This window comes from Syngnathus floridae, chromosome 21, assembly GCF_059516105.1.
Source record: "Syngnathus floridae isolate MCC-2025c chromosome 21, RoL_Sflo_1.0, whole genome shotgun sequence".
Lineage (NCBI taxonomy): Eukaryota > Metazoa > Chordata > Actinopteri > Syngnathiformes > Syngnathidae > Syngnathus > Syngnathus floridae.
Window position 1 is genome coordinate 6,648,783 of NC_142433.1, and position 19,993 is coordinate 6,668,775.

The 19,993-nt window shown below is 45.0% G+C and overlaps 3 protein-coding genes and 1 long non-coding RNA gene across 5 annotated transcripts in view; 1 reads left to right on the forward strand and 3 right to left on the reverse strand.

Moving 5' to 3' along the window:
• Nucleotides 1-281: 281 nt before the first annotated feature.
• Nucleotides 282-4,635, reverse strand: LOC148380306 (uncharacterized). Its single transcript, XR_015854890.1, has 2 exons — nucleotides 4,457-4,635; nucleotides 282-668 (listed from the first exon to the last, which is right to left on the reverse strand). It is a non-coding gene; the product is annotated as an uncharacterized LOC148380306 (long non-coding RNA).
• The window catches only part of LOC148380307 (uncharacterized), a 42,165-nt gene continuing 24,464 nt past the window's right edge, over nucleotides 2,293-19,993 (forward strand). Inside the window, exon 1 of the mRNA XM_088364886.1 lies at nucleotides 2,293-2,479. Coding sequence (XP_088221012.1) covers nucleotides 2,398-2,479 — 82 coding nt within the window. The 5' untranslated portion in view covers nucleotides 2,293-2,397. The remainder of the gene's footprint in view (nucleotides 2,480-19,993) is intronic.
• On the reverse strand, nucleotides 6,378-10,246 carry LOC148380308 (limulus clotting factor C-like). Its single transcript, XM_088364864.1, has 11 exons — nucleotides 10,154-10,246; nucleotides 10,026-10,080; nucleotides 9,884-9,950; nucleotides 9,566-9,699; nucleotides 9,452-9,495; nucleotides 9,206-9,379; nucleotides 8,984-9,129; nucleotides 8,754-8,912; nucleotides 8,445-8,530; nucleotides 8,198-8,375; nucleotides 6,378-7,695 (listed from the first exon to the last, which is right to left on the reverse strand). The coding sequence occupies exons 2-11, from the start codon at nucleotides 10,073-10,075 to the stop codon at nucleotides 7,540-7,542; spliced, it is 1,194 nt and encodes a 397-aa protein (XP_088220990.1). The 5' UTR covers nucleotides 10,076-10,080; nucleotides 10,154-10,246; the 3' UTR covers nucleotides 6,378-7,539.
• On the reverse strand, nucleotides 10,753-19,223 carry LOC148380309 (L-rhamnose-binding lectin CSL2-like). Of its 2 annotated transcripts, XM_088364898.1 has the most exons (6): nucleotides 18,857-19,223; nucleotides 11,595-11,714; nucleotides 11,411-11,521; nucleotides 11,322-11,351; nucleotides 11,099-11,242; nucleotides 10,753-11,010 (listed from the first exon to the last, which is right to left on the reverse strand). In XM_088364898.1, the coding sequence occupies exons 3-6, from the start codon at nucleotides 11,430-11,432 to the stop codon at nucleotides 10,835-10,837; spliced, it is 372 nt and encodes a 123-aa protein (XP_088221024.1). In that variant the 5' UTR covers nucleotides 11,433-11,521; nucleotides 11,595-11,714; nucleotides 18,857-19,223; the 3' UTR covers nucleotides 10,753-10,834. The 2 variants fall into 2 exon arrangements, 1 of the variants encoding a protein (XP_088221024.1); XR_015854884.1 differs by lacking the exons at nucleotides 10,753-11,010; nucleotides 11,099-11,242; nucleotides 11,322-11,351; nucleotides 11,411-11,521; nucleotides 11,595-11,714 and adding an exon at nucleotides 17,115-17,610.

Below are 19,993 nucleotides of genomic sequence, written 5' to 3' on the forward strand. Positions count from 1 at the left end.
ACTCAGAAATAGAAAAGCATTGGCGCTCATTGGAAACGTGGTCACCGTCTTCATGGAAAACACTACCATGATCGACAAAACGGAATCCTGTCTAATGTGCCTGGACAAGTCATCTTTTAGGCTCTAGAATTTAGAATAGAAAAAGAAAGAGGCTGAAGCAGCAAAGTTAGTCAAATGCAAAATGTCCATTCACTACCAAAAACCTGTGGGCTCGACTCCACACTTGAAATCGAAATCCACCCATTCCTTTCTAACTTGTTTTGCAAATGAACCACACGTGCTTGAATTTTGAGGGACCACTTTCATTTTCCATTGCAAATATACATTTTGAGATGGTAGACTGCATAAAAAAAGCAGGAGAGTTTTGCTCCAATTGTGTTGCTGTCCTCCACTCAGAAGCGGACAAAAACTTGCTGAGGAGCTCACAAACGTGGCAAAAACAAAGGGGGAAAAAAGGAGGCTTGCACACACACTTGGTTGCAGGCCATAATAGAGGACGTGAGGCCCCAGCCATGCACAAGGTATGACGACATCTTCTTTCTGTAGGGCGAGCGTGCGCGTTTGTGTTTTAACTCCGACGCTCCGAAGGCGTCATGTCCGAGTGTTTGCAGATGAGCGGCGCTCCGTTTGCTCTTCTCCATCAGCTCCATGTCGCGAGACTTGGAGTTCTACAGGAAGCGGTCATAGAGGGAAGGAAGAGGTGATAGCGTGGAGCAGGAAGCAGAGGACACCGGGTCAGGGGGGGGGAAAAAACAAAGAAAGCAAAGAAGCAGAGGAAAACAAGTTAATTAACCGAGACAAAGTGGGGAAAACGTGACGATGGTCCCACTGAAAGACAACTTTTTTTTTTTTTTCCAACGTTGATCTTCTGCATAAAATGCAACCAAAATGGGATGGGCGCAAAGCGTGTACCTACGGATATTCTACTGTTCTACCGATGTAACGTCCGAAGGCAGAAATGTGACTTTTAACAAAGGCCTTTCCACGCTAGCTGCTGGTAAAATTGGCAGTTTTGGAACCTGACTTCAGAGGTTAGTATCCGAGGAAGGACACCATCTGTGTACCACAAAGCTGGGACTGACTTTAGATGTACATGTTGTTGGATTTTGTCCACAATTTAGGGAGCGCGCTATCTGCACCTCATGGCAAAAGCCATTGCCAATCACCTGTTATCCAATTTACTCAGTGTGTGCTCGTTTGATTTCTTCAAATTTAGGGAAATGCTAAGACACTGAAGCAGAAATTAGACTTACGCAGGTTGGTTGAGTTCAATCCCAATTCTTGTTAAGAAAGCTCTGTTTTCAGGAAAGCACAATACAGCGCTGGGCCTTTCGTGCGACCATGCTCAAGAGCAGAACGTCTCCATTCAGAAAAGGCAACGTTCAAGGTTCTTTGGTCAGCTTATATTCAGTTGCACAAGCCGGTGTGGGCCGAGTTTGATGCGTGATGAGTCAGGGGGTGTGGCAAGTTCGCAGGAGATTTTGATTCCATGGGAGTGGGTGCTGGTTCGGTGAGAGCTGGTTCCGTGGGGGTGGGTGCTGATTATGGGCGATTCGGTGTGTGTGGGGGCTGCTGTCTTCCATTCCGTCTTTCGGCCTTGGCGATCATCTTTGGCAGGGTTCTTGGCTGTCTCCCCCTGGTACCTGCTGCTTTGATCTCCACGCGACCTTCCTGTAAACATTCTGCTCCATTCTTGCACATGCACTGTCGCACCTCATCCATTTGTCATTCTTTCAATTTTGTCATTTTGTACGGAATTATGTGAGCTTTTGGCTGTGACATCATCAATTTATTAATGTTCCCTGACTATGCAAAGTTTGTACTCACCACTTACCATGTTTTTGTTTGTCTGTTCTTTTGATACTCCATGTACTTGCTTACGTCATCATATTCTTAGTTTAATCATGCTTCCAACCATATCTTTTCCTTGTTAGGCAAAATACTTCCCTCTGTCCAGAACGTTCAGTAGTAATCGAAAACCGGCATCTAGCATTAGTCAAAACATAAGATACAATCAAGTACTGAACATTTTTAGACGACTTTGGCAGTGTCCGTGATTTAGAAAATCATCAGGCATGCATTAAACAGTTCCTTAAGGGTCATTCATTATGCTATTCAGGCAATATATCAAAAAACATTTGTTATTTCAAAGTGCTCAGAAATATATATCAGATCATAAAGTTATAAAAATCTTTGTCATTACCACCTATCAAAAATGTGTCCTTATGGCTTCTTTATTGATTTGGTGTGTCGGTATAATTATATGCTTCAAATATGTCTTTGATTGCTTTAATATGTGAATATACTTGTCTGCTCATGTACTTTATTCAATGAGGTTTGAGCATATCTGTTTTTGTAGCTAGGCAGGACTTTTTGTATTTCGACCCCATTCCTTCAATGTACGCCGCTGGCTCCCAGTTCAGGGTGCACCAACTGCCTGAAAAGTGCTGGGATAGGCTACAGCACGCCCACCAGCCACGTGAGTAAAAATTTCAGATAGTGAATGGATGGATGGATAAAAAGCAAACAGCGCCCAATCCTGCTTTGGTGTAACCAGACAAGCGATATGCAAATCGTTCAATGGAGGTCTTCATAGTTTATCGATCCGGACCGCTCCACTATGATCCACCCGGGAAAGGAGGGGCAATTGAATAGCCAGTGGTTCTTAACCTTGTTGGAGGTACCGAACCCCACCAGTTTCATATGCGCATTCACCGGACCCCTCGTTAGTGAATTTTTTTCTTTTTGTTAAATTCTAGACATTTTTTTTTTTTTTTTTACTGGTGCACAAAATGAGCCATGCATGAACATCACCTTGTTCAAAGAACAAAACCAACACAATGCATGAACTCACAACAAATTACATACTGGTAAATCAGAATTTACACAATAAATCAGGTTTGTTCGGACCTCCTCAGGGGAGGCGCTGTCGAACCCCTGAGACCGACTCACCGAACCCCTAGGGTTCGATCGAACCCAGGTTAAGAACCACTGCTTTCAGCTGATTGGACAATGTAGCAACTTGTGCAGCCCACCAAACTTTTGTTCTGACCAATCACGGCAACAGAAATGCTCATTAGAAAAAAGTTAAAAACAACACAAACATGCATAAGGGGCCAAGTCGTTGTGTTAATGGCTACTGACTGACTACATATTTTTCCCCACAATAGCACGTTGTACGTCTATGAAGATCGCAAAGCGTTTTCCCGAATAGAGCCAGCACTTCATACACGACACTGTGTCTATTTGGCACATGCACACAAACTGTATACACCCCACCGTCTTGACAATATATCCTAGCAACCAGGGATATACGCCATGTCGCAGAAGGCTCATCTGTCTATCAAGCAAGTAACAAAATCAGGGTAATGTCAATGCAAAAACTACAAAAATAAGTCTCCAGGCCTTTCTCATGAGCCACATATTATCTTGCCTAGTGTATATCTTTTATTTATTTATTTTTAAATATTGAATTCAGCTCAATTAGTCACGTCCTATGTATCCCACATTTTCTTTATTTAACCTGCATAGATGTACATTCTGCTTGACCTACCCCTCGATTCCCGCAACAACAAATGTCCCCTCTCAATGTTTCATTGACTGACTCAATCCTGAGTAATCCAATGAGTGGTGGATGTGACGGCAATGGAATAGAGAGGGGAAAACAGTGAATACTTTGGAATTTTTAACACTTTTTTTAATCTTAAGAGATAATAAGTGCAATGTGTGTTGTGCTGTTTAATTTACTTACTTAACTTTATTTATTTATTTATTTATTTGATTGATTGATTGATTGATTGATTGATTGATTGATTGATTGTAACAATTCACACTTTTAACTGCTTAATTCATGCGAACGCAGCAAACCCTAGATAAGAATCAATACATTCAAGTTAGAAACCACCAAATAAACGTTTTACCAAAGCCCCAAGTATATTTGTCTTTCTTTTTCTTCTTTGTCAACTTTTGACCTCTTTATGTATACACACACAACAGAGTGAACAAGCTTTTGAATACATTTCAATAAATTCAAAAATGTACTGCATAAACTGTTGCAGTGACACCGTTTTAAAAAAAAAAGTCCACTTGTGATCATACGTCATCATTTCATTGACATGCAATAGCTGAACTTATGCAGCGACTGGGGAAAAGCAGAAATCGGTTACGAAAATGAGTGTTTCCCCCCAATTATGTTGCAAGCTGCTTAAGCAGAATGAATTCCAGTGCGGATCAACGTGCTGCTCGTTACAAGTCCTCTTGCTCGCCCTGACAATAAATATTTTGTACTTGCAATGAACCTACAAACGCCAGAATTATATCATCCAACTCCGGCCACCAACACTGGCGATCACTACATGCAGAATCACACTTTATCGCTTATCACGAGTGTCAGTCTATGACTGCTGTGGCGAAAGTTAGTTTGGAGAAAGAAAAAGTTGCAATTCAATGGCTTTACCGTTTGAGTCACCGGCCGAGTGAAGTAACTTGCACCAGCATCCTCAACACCAGCGACGCCAAATAGTGGTTAACATTTTCTCACGGATGAAACAACAGCAAGAAATACTTCACAACCACACACTAATCCTGAGTAGAATTAGGGTCGAAATAAAGTTCCGTTTAAGTATGGAAAAACAAAAAAATTTAACGTACCGGCAACGCGAATATCTTTTATTTTTGGACGCCCCGAGAAGGAGATTTCCGCCGATGTGCTTTGCGCACTAGAGGTGGTATAGTGCAGCTCAGATGGTCAAAAGGTGATCACGTGACCAGTGAGAACCCCAAGACCACAAACCAGTCAAAAGCGTCAAGCCATCATGAAGTTTCCCTTATCCACCCCCCCCCCCGTTAAAGATAAATACGTCTCCGTTACAAAATAAGAAAACAAGAACAACAAAACATTTGGAAAAGACGAATACCGCACGTGTCATGTTGCTTTCCGAATCCATATTCGTGAATTGCATTGCATTGCGTTGCCTCGGAACCTATTCTGTAATTTTGCATTTTTATTTATTGAATGACTGCTCGTTAAATAGGAATAACTTGACCAGAAACTGTTTCTTTAAAACGTGCAGGGTGTAATTCAACCACAGGAGGGCGACAATACCCTGCGAGCATTTTGACGTCTAATAGACGTCTGTCAGTGGATCACCAGATCCCTGGCCAACAGGGGACGACAGCGTGTGAGGCTGGGGACAATCACATCCGACACTCGGACCACCAATACTGGCGCCCCCCAGGGGTGCGTCCTCTCCCCACTGCTCTTCTCTCTCTGCACTCACGATTGTTCCTCAGGCGACGCTTCTGTGAAGCTCCTGAAGTATGCGGACGACGCCACTCTTATCGGACTGATCCGGGACGGTAACGAGACTGCGTACAGACAAGAGGTGCGGCTGGTCCACTGGTGCAGCCAAAACCACCTGGACCTGAGGCCGCTCAAGACCGTGGAGATGACAGTGGACTTCAGGCGAGACCCTTCACCACTTTCACCCCTCACGGTAATATCATTCTCTCCACAGACACCTTCACAATCTCTCGGGACCTGAAATGGACCAGCCACGTAGAATCTGTCCGGAAGAAGGCCCAGCAGAGGCTGTACTTTCTGAGACAGCTCAGGAAGTTCAACCTGCCACAGGAGCTGCTGAAGACCATCATCCATCCATCCTCTGCACCTCCATCACTGTCTGGTTTGGATCAACCACCAAAGAAGACAAGCACAGACTGCAATGGACAATCAGGACTGCAGAAAAGATCATCGGGACCAACCTCCCATCTATCCGGCAGGACCAGGAAACGTGCAAGTGACATCTCTACAGACCCTTCACACCCAGGTTGCAGTCTGTTGGAAGTACTCACCTCCGGACGGCGTTACAGAGCGCTGTACGCCAAAAGCAGCAGACCGAAGAGACAGCTTCTTCCTCCAGGCTGTCGCTTTGATGAACTCACACCTCTCTGAGAGACATTGCTGTGCAATAACATCCTGCTCTCGACGCTTAATCTTTGAATTTGTACCATGTGTCCTCTCTGCATCCATTGCAGCCTGGTCATTCTGGAAGAGGCGATCCTCCCTCCCATCTGTGGTCTCAGGTTTCTCATTTCCCCTAGTAGGAGTTTTGAGTTTATCCTTGCCCTCCTGGGAGGTTTAGATCAGGGGATGTTTGAGAATAATTGTCAATTTTTGCACATGTTGTCCTGAATGTGGTTAGCTACCTAAATGTTGTACAGAGAACGAGATGTACCGGAGTCAAATTCCTTGTTTGGCATGCTCAAACTTGGCAAATCAACATTGATTTGATTTTCAGTGTCCAACCTGAGCCAGTAGATGGCACTAGAGTGGGAAAATACCTCCTTTTTAAAATAACACCAAAGGACACGGCACATCGAGGCACTTGTCTTTTTCACATGCACATTTTTTATTGAACATGTTGACAAGAGAAAATCACAACACTGGCTTTTGTCATCAATACAAGAAAAATAAATTACAGGACTCTCACTCGTTCTCCAAGCATCACTGCCAATAACAAATCTGCCTTCACACATACACCATTAACTGTATTATTCCGCTTCTTTGTTTTATTCCTCTCATTTTTTTTGACGTACTGCCAGATAATTCATCCGATCCACCCCATTCCAATTTCAACATGTTTCAAATATTCATGTCATGGGTGCTTCCATTTTTTTATTCCAAAAATGTTTTTGCAAAATTCACAAATTTCCAGCCAAATTTTCCCCCCTCATTCCGAATGGCACATTCGGCATTTCACGTTGATATCGTTCCAGTTTGACATTCACGTCAGTCTGCACGTTCATGGACTTTCAAATGTCACGTTTAAAATGCGTGCTAAATTTTGCACAAATCAATTCTTCTCTTTTTAGGACAGAATTCAACTGCTCATCTTATTCCTACCTATTCCAAAACTTCCCACTTAGCAAAAATTTTCAACCTTGCTTACGTTTTTCTCGCGTACCGTTTTTTCAAATTTTTGCTTACTGTTTTTCCTCGCTTAGCGTTTTTTCTCGCCTACCATTTTCCCCTCGCTTACCGTTCACTTACCGTTTTTCTCACTTACATTTTCGCTTAGTATTTTCCTGCTTTGTTTTTTGACCGTTCTCGCACACCATTTTTTTCTCGCCCACCGTTTTTCTCGCTTGACATTATTTCTCGCCTTTTCACATCATTCGCTAGCATTCCCCCATTCCCAAGTTTTCATCCAGCTTCTGTGCCTTCACACGCAGTTTCTCAAGACACTACATTCTCTTATCACTACTCATCATCCAATCAGTCAAAATGATCTCTTGATCGGGCCAGGAAAACTATCTTAACTACAAATACTGGGCATTTCAATGCAATAAACACGAAGCCAGGATGCACAAAGGCAATCAAAAAGAGAAAATAAAAGCATGCAAGTTTGGCTTATTCTCATAGCCAATTAGACTTAAATATTAAACTATAAAGTGGTTACTTTTGTACAATTATTCCACAAACCATCTAAGGCTCGTGGAAAAGGCTGTGCCAGTCCTCACATTTTGGCGCAGGCTGGTCTAAGCGGAGCTTTGCTTGATCTCCTTGATGGACACGAGACCCCACACGTTCATCTGCGTGATGCTTTGTAGATCGGCCTCTCGGTATTTGTACGTCACCTTGTCGACGCCGTTGATTGTGATCTGGAAGTGATCGTCGGCGCACTTGATGACAACCTGAGCGACAACAGGACACCATGAAAAAAATGTGACGTTCACGTTGCCATTTTCGGGACTTGCGAGCAAGTCTTCCGAAGACAATTCATGCTCTTGCGGACATTTCTGAGCAGCATCACGAGTGGTCGGATGGTTCCTGCACTTCCTTTTGAATGTGACATTTCCATTCCATACTTTTTGTAGTTTGGGAAAGTAAATCACTCCAACCTTTACTCGCTAGGGGCTAGGTGCTCTTCAACCAGTAAATGGCCGCTTCCCATAGAAACACTCAAGTGTTGTTTAAGATTGAAGTATGTTTAGGGAGGTTCTACAAGACGGAATAGGTTTTGACAGCCACAGTTGTATGAATACGCCTTGCACATACGAACAAAGAACGGAGCGACAATTGGATACAATTAACTTTCCGGCACCAATCAAAGGTAAGGAAAATTCCGCACGGAGGTTTAGAAACCACGAAACTGTAAGGCGGGTGTGTTCAGAAATACGGTGCGATTCACGTCACCTTGACTTCTTGTCCGGGTCCAGAGCTTTGTGTGGGATGCTCCTCTCTTTTGTTCCAAGTTGTGTTCACTCTGGAGTTCAGCCAAATCTTCTTGGTTACAAAGTTCAACTTGAGGAGCAGCGCGACCGCCTTGTCGTCGTTGTCATTGTCGTCAGGCACAAACAGGCCAACTTTAAACCTGCAACGCAGATGTACAACTGTGTGTTCGTGTGGGAGTGGGTGCGGGGGGGTTGTGGGGTCCTCGTACCAATCTGCCAGTTTATTTGCTCGTCCTGTGATGGTGATGGCGTTGGTCACACGGAGACCTCCCTTCAGTTTGATAATTGATCCAAGCTGCAAACATGTAATCAAAACATAACGGGCCAAAACATCTTGAGTAGAAATCGAATGCGAATGCTAAGATCTGACACTGAAATGAGATTGTGTGGAAATCATTACAACTGTCTTTTGAACCTGTCCAGAAACGTGGGATGCAGAGAGAGAGAGAGAGAGAGAGAGAGAGAGAGAGAGAGAGAGAGAGAGAGAGAGAGAGAGAGAGAGTATAAAATCAACTCACTGCATTCGCTGACTTGGCGAGCTTGCTTCTGTGCAAGAGTACGCTGTCACCAGAATGGCTCTCCTCTGCCTTCTCTGAGGTGATTGCATAATGCGCTTTGGGCATCTTGCACATGAAGCTGTTGGGTATCTTGCAGCTCATCTGCTTCCATTTTCCAGCCTGAAGGATGAGCATGATGGATTTCAGCGGATCGCGCAGATACTCTCGCAAACGGTCAATTGGCCACGCACCTTTTGCGACATCGCCACACAGTCCTTTTTCAGGTGTTTGGGCTCTTCCGGGGCCCAGTCGGTGAAGGTCACCTCGTGGCGGTCCGACCACTCAAACATGCCGAGGACACTCTGGTCATTCAGTCCGGTCCACATGTCGCTGGTGTCTGCAGAGGACAAAGGCGAGAAGATCTCTCACCCAGCGTTCAGGGGATAGCCGTTCTACGAAGACGCTGTACGCACCGAGGGCGGAAGCATTTTTCACCCACGTCTGCTCCACCTCGGAAAGGATGGACACCAGATTGGCACCCAATTTCTTACAGTCAGCTTGAGCAGCGGCCCACTCCTTCTTGTCATCAAAAGCTTTGTAGCAGAAGCCCGCAAACTCCTCCCAGGACTCTCCCAAGCATCTCGGCTCTGCAGGTGACATCCCGTGCGGGGTTAGCAGTAGTTGAGCACTTGACATGAAAAAATGCTCCGTGAACTCACCTCCGTCCGCAAATGTGAAGGCCTGATCCGTCGAGTCGGCATTCCTGCAGGTCGCACATGTGACAATGAGCTGGGCCTCTTATTGGTGCTTTGCCATAAACGTTGGCCACTCACTTGAGGGAGGTGATCCCGTTCTGGCCGGAGCCAGCAAAGCCCTTCTTTGCCACGGCTTTCATCACAATACAGTCTCCTCCGATGTCGTCACGAATGACGCCGGCGTGAATAGCGGCCTTGCAGACGCTTGAGTCCTGCACTCACATCAAGTCAAGAACTCAACTGGCGGGTCACGATAGGGAGGATTTGACTTTCTGATTGGTGTGTGGAAATGAAATCATCTTTCAAATGGAACTCATTTGAAAATCCCAATTGAAATGTAGGTTCTGCCAAGAGCCAGTGCCTCTCCAGTCCAAGGGTCAGCAATCACGTACGTACCTTATTGTAGACCAAGGTTCCGGTGACATTGTGTTTGGAGTTGGCGCACTTGGGCGGGCAGTGGAAGCTGCAGAAGGCAAGGACAAGCAAATTGACGACAGGCGCCCACCGTCGTGGAAACACCGGGGCAAGTGCGACTCACGTCATTGCCTTGGTCAAGTGGAGGCTGTTGAACGTGCTGTCACAGGTCATCGTATCTGTCAGACAAAAGGTGATATCAAAAGACGGGTTGTATGTTTTTCCCGGCAGCGGAGGGAGAGACTCGCTTACCGTCACGTGCGCATCCCAAGAGGTCAAAGCTGAGGCCAAAGTCAACGCTGTCCTCCAGCGGCTGGATGCGGACGTGCTGAGCGGAAAACGCAGAGCCAAACCGGTGCTCCCCCCCCTCCGGTAAACTAGCAATAGCACTCTCGTTTGTAATGGCAGATTTGGGCAGCCCGGTCGGCGTCAGGTCGACTGGCTGGCCGCTCACCTTTTCGTCCGGGTGATCAGTCCAGCTTTTGCCATCAACACTCATCTTCATCTCCAAATCGATGACCCAGGACCTTGGGTCAGTGTGAGGGCAGCCCTGGGTGACAATCCCAGTCACCTTTCTCACGTGACCGAGGTTCACCTGGATCCAGCTGGTGGAGGCTGCAGGACACGAGCTCGTTCAGGACACCAAACTACCAGCGCCAAAGTAGCTTTTAGTTGTCTACGTACGATCTTGTGACGGTCTCCAGCAGGAATTCCTACTCAAGTGAGCTTTCTCGGGGCTGGTGTCGCTCATAGAAGACGAGGCTTCAAACGCTGAGTCGGTGATGCGCTTGTCCACCTCAACCAAACTGTCAAGACACACTGAGGACAACCCAGAATCATCCCTTGAACCTTTTAGTCATCGTGTCAACATCCGTAGCAGAACAGACCATTCAGTGTGCCGTCATACCCCAATTCTGGTTGGAAGATACCCCATTAGACAACAGAGACGTGAAGCCCACCTTTCTGTTCACAGCTGTAGACGATGTGCAGGTATTTGGAGACAGCAGGGCAGGTCTCCCGGGCAGCCTCGAAAGGGTCACCAAGACAATATTGACGGTTGTCACATTTTCGCCTGTAGTGAGAGAGGGCTCCTCGCACCACGCAAGTCTCTGCAAGTCACAAGGCCGAGTGGAAGCTTATTTTGGCTGCAACGGTCGTATAGTTGGACCAAAATGCAACGCTTGTGTCCTGTCTTACCCTTTGTTGCTCTCGGAGTTGGACAAAGGCTGCCACTCCTCCGTCCGTAGAAAGCCGACTGGATGCGGATGACGCTTTGAGCCTCACTCTGACAAAAGAGGTCGACGTGCTTCTGCTGGTTGCACACAAGGATCTCCCGAAAACCTGCGAGCGTACCGTGGTGTCTTTTTTCCATCTCGTATTTTTTTACGTCAACATTCAGGATTTGGGAAGACTGACTTACCGTCATGGCGTGGAGGTTCCGGTTTCTGTCCTGCGAGGCAAAAGCCAAAGATGGGCATCAAAACCAATTGGTCATGAGGCACAACTTACCTCTTGCTCTTTTCTTGCACATGTAACTGCTCTTCTTCTGGCAGTTGTCAAATTTCCATTTTCCCTCTTCAAAGGAAAGGCAGTTTTCACCAGAGGGTTTACCAGGGCTGTCTGTAAGGAGATGGCAGATGCTAAGCGCTCCTCTCCATTGCTCCAGACCGTGGGAGACAAATATTGGACCGACCTGTGGTCCAGTGGGTGTAACGAAAGGGAGAGCCGTCAGTCCACTTGCAGCCATCTTGAGTGATTGTGGTTTTGGTGGCCAACCACCAAGAAGAAATATTTTGAAAAGGGGAGCCCAAACCTTTGGATCAACAGGAATAAGATGTCACCAGTGATTGTCTTTAAGCTTATACGTAGCATGGTTATAAAGCCATTTGACGTTTTACTCATTCCGTTGTGGTCAACATCAAGTGGAACAGCAAATCTTTTGTCTCAATTTCTCGTCATCATAGCGTCACAAGCTAGCGTCTTTTACCCCTGTTCTGAGTAGTGGCTGAGTAGTGAGCTGTTTTTGGTGTCTTTAAATGCAAATGAGATACTTCACAACCCGCCTCCTCCAGGCCGGACATGTTTGTAGTTTTTAGCGGAGGTAGCGTTTCCTTGCGCCGCAAACCTTTAGCTTGATTAAAAGATGTCAACAGCAAAAGACTTGTCCTTCCAACCATACATAACACATAACATAATAAATCTCCTCACAATATTTATCAATGCAGTCAAGGTTACGCAGTAAGCTAGCGTTAGCGTGAAGCTAACAAATGCATTTAACAAATTCTTGTGGTCCCCAAGAATAAAACATGCAATTAGCTGATACAACTTGTATACTGACATCGAAAGCAGCCTGTGTGTCAGGGGCATTATTGGTTGGAGCACTGTGCACCAGACTTCCGACTTCCGGAGCCGAGCTGCATCCAAGATAGTCGCTCTTCGGACACAAAGTATGGCAGCGGACCAAGAGGTATGTACGGCTTCGTGCACCAACTGCACTCTTCTCTTAGAGAGGTTGTCTCTGCTAGAGGGACGTGTCCGCCAGTTAGAGCAGAATAGTGCGATAACAGTAGTTGCGGCGGACACAGACGCGGGCTGTAGTCAGCCCGCTAGCCCGGTTAGCATTAGCCCCAAGCGGCTTGCTAATCGCGATGAGCCAGGTAAGACGCATAGCCGTCCAAAGTCATCTCGGTCTACTGGCCCTCGCACTTTGGTCATAGGCGACTCCATTACCCGCAACATTACGCTTAAAAATCCAGCCACGGTAATGTGTATTCCTGGGGGCAGAGCACCCGACATAGAAGCTAATCTTAGGGAGCTGACTCGCAATAGGCCTAGTCAACAGCGTAGTTCCAACAACACTGGCTACTCGGACATAGTGATACACGTCGGCTCCAATGATGTTAGGATGAGACAATCAGAGATCACAAAGAAAAACATAGCGAGGACTTGTGATCTTGCCAGAAAGATGAGTCGGCATCGAGTATTTGTCTCTGGCCCCCTGCCTGGGAGAGGCACTGATGAGAGGTTTAGTAGATTAGTCTCCCTTAATCGATGGATGGCTGGGTTCTGTAAAAAGCAGGGACTGTATTTTATAGATAACTGGTCCTCCTTCTGGGGCCGCCCCGACCTGCTGAGGAAGGACGGCCTTCACCCTAACCGTGAAGGCGCCTTCACTCTTTCTAGGAATATAGATTACTGTTTGAGCCACTCATGACAGGTCACTTTAGAGCAGGCCAGGGCACAGGTGATTAGACCAACTGTGAGGTTGGGTTTGGAGTCTGTTAAGTTAAAGTTAACTAGCGCTAGGCTAGACTTTCAGCATACACATAGCTCCTCGTGTAGACTAGAGCGCGACAGTTTAAATAGTGCTGCAGTACACATAAACACACTTTCTACTGGGGTAGTAGACAAATCCAATCACTCCGTCCCGACCGGTCTTGCTGATGAAACGGTGCCTGTTTTCGATAACTTCACATGTGTAACAAATACTCATCATCAAATTCCCACGGTTGTTTCATCCCACCGCCCTAATAAACTTTTGAGAGGTGATATTAGGCCTAGAGAACACAATTTTACTCGCATCCCGTTTAAAAATCCTTCGATAGATATGCACCCTGATCAACCAATTACACTTAAATTCGGTTTTATGAATATTAGATCACTTCATACGAAAGCAGTTCTCGTTAATGACCTTATCACGGAACATAATCTAAACGTTTTTGGTCTTTGCGAGACCTGGTTAAAACCTAATGAACTGCTGCCACTTAACGAGGCCTCGCCTCCAAATTTTGTGAGCTCGCATGTGGCTCGTCCTCGAAAAAAGGGTGGGGGTGTCGCCCTCATCTCAAATTCTGAGCTTAGATTTAGGCCTCGCTCAATTCACGTATTTAAAACATTTGAAGTTCTCATTGTGCGATCCACTGCGTTACCGTCATTCTATCTTGTTGTTATTTACCGCCCACCCGGGGCTTACTCTGGCTTCCTGGATGAATTTTCAGAATTTGTGGCTGATCTAGTGACAAATGCAGATAATATAGTTATCATGGGTGATTTCAACATCCACATGAATTCACCGTCAGAACCACTGACTTCGGCATTTCAAACTTTAATCGATACGTTTGGTTTTACGCAAGCTGTACGGGCAGCAACGCATAAGAATGGAAATACCTTAGATCTGGTATTATCCCGGGGACTAGCAACCTCAAATATAGCAGTACTGCCATACACTACTGTTCTGTCTGATCATTTCTTAATAAAATTTGAAATTTTAGTTCCTTGTCAAAGACAAGAGAGCAATCAGAATTACAGCAGCCGCAATTTTAACTCCATGACTGCAACTGCGCTATCTGAGTTACTGTCGCCGGCAACCGCCATGTTTCCCGCATACAGCGGCTCTATTGATAATCTTACAAATGAATTCAATGCGACATTATTAAAAGCCATCGACTCTGTGGCACCGCTACGTCTGAAAACTCGCCGTAGATGGCCAACTCCGTGGTTCACAGATGAAACACGTACGTTTAAACAATTAAGTAGAAAGCATGAGCGCAGATGGCGTTTAACCAAACTTGAGGTTTTCCATCAGGCATGGAAGGACAGCCTCCTGAAATATAAAGATGCGCTTATTTTAGCAAAAACCCGTTATTTTTTGCAAGTCATTAATCTTAATAAAAACAATCCTAAATACCTATTTGATACAGTGGCAAAGCTAACTCTGCGCCAGCCGACCCCCGATAGCTCCTTCCACTCAGCTGACGAGTTTATGAAATTTTTTGTTCAAAAGATTGAGTCCATTAGGGATGAGATCAAGAATACCATTCCAATCACTCCGCCGGTTACTAGCGCTGGAGATCATGCAGTAACCCTCTCAAATTTTAAAAGCGTGTCCCTTGAAATGCTTACAAAATTCGTTAGTACGGCTAAACAAACAACATGTTTACTTGACCCGCTTCCAGCCAAACTACTTAAAGAATTATTTCCAATTTTAGGACCGTCCGTCTTAAATATAATCAATCTGTCCGTTTCCTCTGGGATAGTGCCAACAGCCTTTAAAACCGCTATTATTAAACCGCTACTTAAGCGAGCGAATCTTGACCCGGACTGTCTCAGTAATTATAGGCCAGTTTCAAACCTCCCATTCATAGCAAAACTTCTCGAAAAAGTAGTAGCGCAGCAGCTTATTGATTACATGGTCACTAATAATCGATATGACTCTTTTCAGTCTGGTTTTAGAGCTAATCATTCTACAGAGACAGCACTTGCTAAAGTGACTAATGATCTCCTCATAGCTATGGATTCAAATACGTCGTCTGTATTGTTACTACTCGATCTTAGTGCTGCCTTTGACACTGTAGACTTCAATATTTTATTAGGGCGTCTTAAAAGTTGTGTTGGTATCTCAGGGTCAGCACTAAGCAGGTTCAATTCCTATCTATCAGACAGGACGCACCGAGTGGTCCATGGCAATACGTCCCCTGAGCTTTATAATGTTACGTGTGGTGTCCCACAGGGATCGGTACTCGGACCGATTTTATTTAATATTTATATGATTCCGCTTGGGGACATAATACGTAAATATAATATTAGCTTTCAATGCTACGCGGATGACACCCAATTATATATGCCGTTATCGATGACAGATCCGCGGGACTGTTGTAATCTCGAGGCGTGCCTTGCGGAGATCAAGCAATGGATGTCTCTCAACTTCCTTCGTCTTAACCCAGATAAAACTGAGATGTTGATAATTGGTTCTACTCGTTATCAACACTTATTTAAGGAAACCACTATAACTATAGATAACCGGACTATCACTCAGAGTGAGACGGTAACTAATCTCGGGGTAATATTTGACCAAACGCTCTCCTTTCAAAAACACATTAAGAATATAACCAGGATTGCGTTTTTTCACCTTCGTAATATTGCTAAGATTCGTCCTATCCTCTCGACCGGGGATGCGGAAACTGTTATACATGCGTTCGTCACGTCGCGCCTGGACTACTGTAATGTATTATTCTCTGGTCTTCCTAAGTCCAGTATCAAAAGTCTACAGTTGGTGCAAAATGCCGCTGCGAGGCTGCTCTCACGGTCAAGAAAATTTGATCACATTACCCCAATATTAGCCAAATTACATTGGCTCCCAGTCCATTTAAGATGTGACTTCAAGGTTCTTCTACTAACCTATAAATCACTGCATGGCTTAGCGCCTTCATATCTCATCGACCTAGTCGTTCCTTATGTTCCGTCTCGTAACCTTTGTTCGCAAAACGCTAGTCTTCTAGTTACACCGAGGGCCAAGAAAATGTCTGCAGGGTCTAGAGCATTCTCTATTCGGGCTCCAGAGCTTTGGAATGCCCTACCAATGGATATTAGAACTACTACCTCAGTAGAAACATTTAAGACACGTTTAAAGACACATTTCTATGAGATGGCCTTTAACTAACTTGTAGTGGCCGATTTGGCCGGAGTTTGTTTTGTTCTCTCTGCCCACCCCCTCCCCGGCTGGGGAGGGGGTTAGGTGGCTCAAAAGCTGATGGCGGCTAGCTGGATTCTCGGGGACCAATTCAAGATGAAGAAACTGCAGCTCAACCCCCTTGAAGACACTGCCAGGACAGTCGCGGGCACCTCCGACATCCATTTTTTCATTGATTTTCATATTATGTATTACTTGTGCCCTCTCTGCATCCATTACAACATGGTGATCCTGAAAGGGGGATCCTTCCATCTGTGGTCCCTTCTCAAGGTTTCTCATTTTCCCCTGGCAGGGGTTTTTTGAGTTTTTCCTTGCCCTTTTGGGAGCTTAAGATCAGGGGATGCTTTGAGAATAATTGTCAATTTTGGCTATGTGAAGCCCTTTGAGACTGTTTGTGAGTTAGGGCTATACAAATAAACTTGACTTGACTTGACTTTTACCCAAAAATGAGATGGTATCTCGGTGGCGGGGAGTCTCCCCTGCGAACGTGTCAGGTCATCTTTCGCTTGAGAACTTGGTTGAGCTCCAGAGATGCTTGGAGTAGACAGGTCCTCCAAGAGCAAAGTTTTGAGTTGGGGATGAGGCTCGGTTTCTGATCTTAGCCTGGTAGTTGCAGAAGATACACTATCCAAGGAGACAGTTTTATCTTTCGCCTGACCAATCCAAGGCGGTTGCAAGGTAGGAGCGCCACTGTCAGGTTCAAAATCAGCAAAAGGATCAGCAGACAAAACCAGTGAGGCAGAATGTTGAGTCTTTTCTCGCGAGGAGTGCATCCAGACTTACAGCAGTCCGACTACACAAAAGATCTGTCACACCCCTCGCTCTTTTTATTTGGAATGCCCTACCCACAATGTGAGACTAGCCCCTGACAGGTGGGGGGGAAAGCATGGCTTAGTCTCATGAGAAACAAAAAAGAGCGCAAGGACAAAATGCTATGTGAAACAAGTACTCACAAGACGTCATGAGAAACAAAAGAGTGCAAGGACAAAATGCTATGTGAAACAAGTAGTCACAGACAAGACGTCATGAGAAAATGCTATGTGAAACAAGTAGTCACAGACAGGACGCCATGAGAAAGGAGTGCAAGGACAAAATGCCATGTGCAGACATCAACAAAATGGATTGAGCTATCAGCAACTTTCTTGGATTCCCAGAGGTGTAGAAGGTCAGGAAGCTCCAGACACCATCGTTTGACTTGTTGTGGACTGGTGGACGTCTGCAAGGCGAAACAGCAAGCATTCTGCGCAATAATTTTATTAATAAGTACTCATTAGGGAACGCATGATAACATATATATATACAATTTATCGAACAGCCACGTTCTGCGATCGTCGGTTCGGCACGCTCAGGGAAGGAGCGTGTGAGGAGGGAAAGACGATTGGTTCATATCAATTAACACCCGCCCCAACAGTCCGTATCAACCACACAGAGCGCGGGTGCAGGAAGGGGTGTGTTACGAATGTCAGGCGCGGGATTCTGTGCAGCGAGGGAGCGGTGCGAGTTTGGATAATGGACGTCGTACGTCAGGGATGTCAAAGTCAAACACACCGAGGGCCAAAAAAAACAAATTTGCTACAAGCCGAGGGCCGGACTGGTTCAATGTTTATTAGAATATATCGAAATGATTGCACATAGCCTATTGAACCAAGACCTAACACAGTGTACATTATTTAATGATTAAATGAATATGGCAATATTTTGTGATGGCTCTGTCAGTAACTTCAAGGGAAAACATTTTCAACAGCCAAACAGCAAAACATTAAATTGTTTTTAAAAACAAAATGTGTTTCTTAATATCGAGATGAATGCATCAACAAAAGTGCATGAAAAATTATTATTGTGCTGCTCTATGATCTACCGATCACTGCTTTCAAATCGTAAAATAAAAAAATGAATCAAATCAGTTGTATTCGTTCTCATGGCTCTTATCTGCAATTTTCCCTCAGTCCATTCAACTGAAAAATAAATATAAATAAATAAAATATCAAAATGTATGGCACACAGACAAAACAATACTTTCTTCAAAGAAAAATCATGTCTTGTAGAAACAAATGTAAAAACGTAACTGAATTAAAAAACGGAAAATACGCTACTGCTCTGTGATGCTCACTTGTCTGAGCCTGAGCCTGATACTTGGAGGTGTCTCATCTTTTGTACAAGTTCATCGATGTTCGGGGTTAGGCTCTGAGGCTCAAAACCCGTTTTTGATCGACTGATTTTGAACTGGCTGATTTTGCGATCTCTTTTGCCACAAAAAAGCTAGCCTTGACAGCAGCCTCGCTTTGTGATTTAACATATGTGAACATAGCCTGTCTGGACTTAAGGCCTCGTTTTAATTCTTCCACCTTCTGTAGCTTTTGTTCATATTCCATATTCTTGTCTTTGTCTGTGTGTTTCTTAGACGTTTGATAGTGCCTTCTTAAATTAAATTCTTTCATTGCAGCCACATTTTCTCCACACAGAAGACACACAGGTTTGCCTCTTACCTCCGTAAACATGTGCTCTGCCTCCCACCTGGCCTGAAACCCCCTGTTCTCAGCGTCCACCTTACGTTTAGCCATTTTTGAGGAGGGGGGTATCAGAAAGTTGAACTCTGCTCTGACGACTGATGAATAATGAAGCCGTTGTGCGAGCGAGCTGCAGTGACATCGCGGGCTACCGTTGCATTGTGGGAAATGTAGTGTTGGTGCGTGCAAAACACCAGCGGGCGGCTGTGGCCTGCGGGCCGGTTCGAATAGTAATTAAATATCATCCAGGGGGCCTTAGATAATCAATTCGCGGGCCGTAACTCTGACATATGTGTCGTACGTGGTCAAAAGAAGAGTTAAGGCGGAGTAGAGAGGGACAATTAAAAAAAAAAAAAAAAAAAAAAAAAAAACGCGTGTTCGAGGGTGTGGAAAACCTCCCCAGCAGATACAATTGTACGCCCCAGCGGTACTGCTGTGTTGTATTACGTCATGACGCACGGGCGTCTGTTCAATACGCGCTAAGCTGTTGACCTCTGTCTCATTATTACCTATCCTATACATAAATGAACTTTTCCGCCTTGTTGGACGTAGAAAAGCTGAGCGCCGGGTGAACTATTCAGTTCGTTTGAAGCGCTTTTAGTGTTGTCTTTGGCGACCTTCTCGTTACTAGCGCTAACGCCCATCTTGTTTTCCCAGTGGTCCGTCTCACCAGCTGTGACGCAATTTTAATTGCTTTTCCTTCACTTTGGACGCGATTGGCCATTTTAAAAACTTCCAATGTTTTGTATGTATTGTTTGATTGTCTAACATTTTGCATTTTAGATTAGATTAGATAGAACTTTATTTATCCCACTGTCGGGAAATTTTCTTGTCACAGCAGCGCACAAGAGTGCAAGAATACCAGAAACCAGGGCTGTGGACTCGGTCGGATTTTTGCTCCGAGACCGAGTCCGGCCTCTTGACCACCGAGTCCGAGTGTCCATTTTTTCTGTTAATTCATGTGACTGCTTAGTCTTAATTCAAGGCTAATTTAGATCAAAATCAAAATAATGATATAAGCTGGGTGACATAATCATCCTTGACATTGGTACATAATGTAAACATTAGCCTAAGTGCAACTCAACGTGGCCGCATTGATCGTAAGCAGGGCTGTGG

Excerpts from the sequence above, each read along its gene's own strand:
- LOC148380308 (XM_088364864.1), bottom strand. The coding sequence starts at position 10,075 with ATGACCTGTGACAGCACGTTCAACAGCCTCCACTTGACCAAGGCAATG. Across the intron at positions 9,496-9,565 it reads AACGGGATCACCTCCCTCAA|GAATGCCGACTCGACGGATC; the intron begins GTGAGTGGCCAA and ends TGCGACCTGCAG. Across the intron at positions 8,913-8,983 it reads GTGTGGCGATGTCGCAAAAG|GCTGGAAAATGGAAGCAGAT; the intron begins GTGCGTGGCCAA and ends CTCATCCTTCAG.
- LOC148380309 (XM_088364898.1), bottom strand. The coding sequence starts at position 11,432 with ATGTGCAAGAAAAGAGCAAGAG. Across the intron at positions 11,352-11,410 it reads GTGCAAGAAAAGAGCAAGAG|GACAGAAACCGGAACCTCCA; the intron begins GTAAGTTGTGCC and ends TTTGCCTCGCAG. Across the intron at positions 11,243-11,321 it reads GGAACCTCCACGCCATGACG|GTTTTCGGGAGATCCTTGTG; the intron begins GTAAGTCAGTCT and ends GTACGCTCGCAG.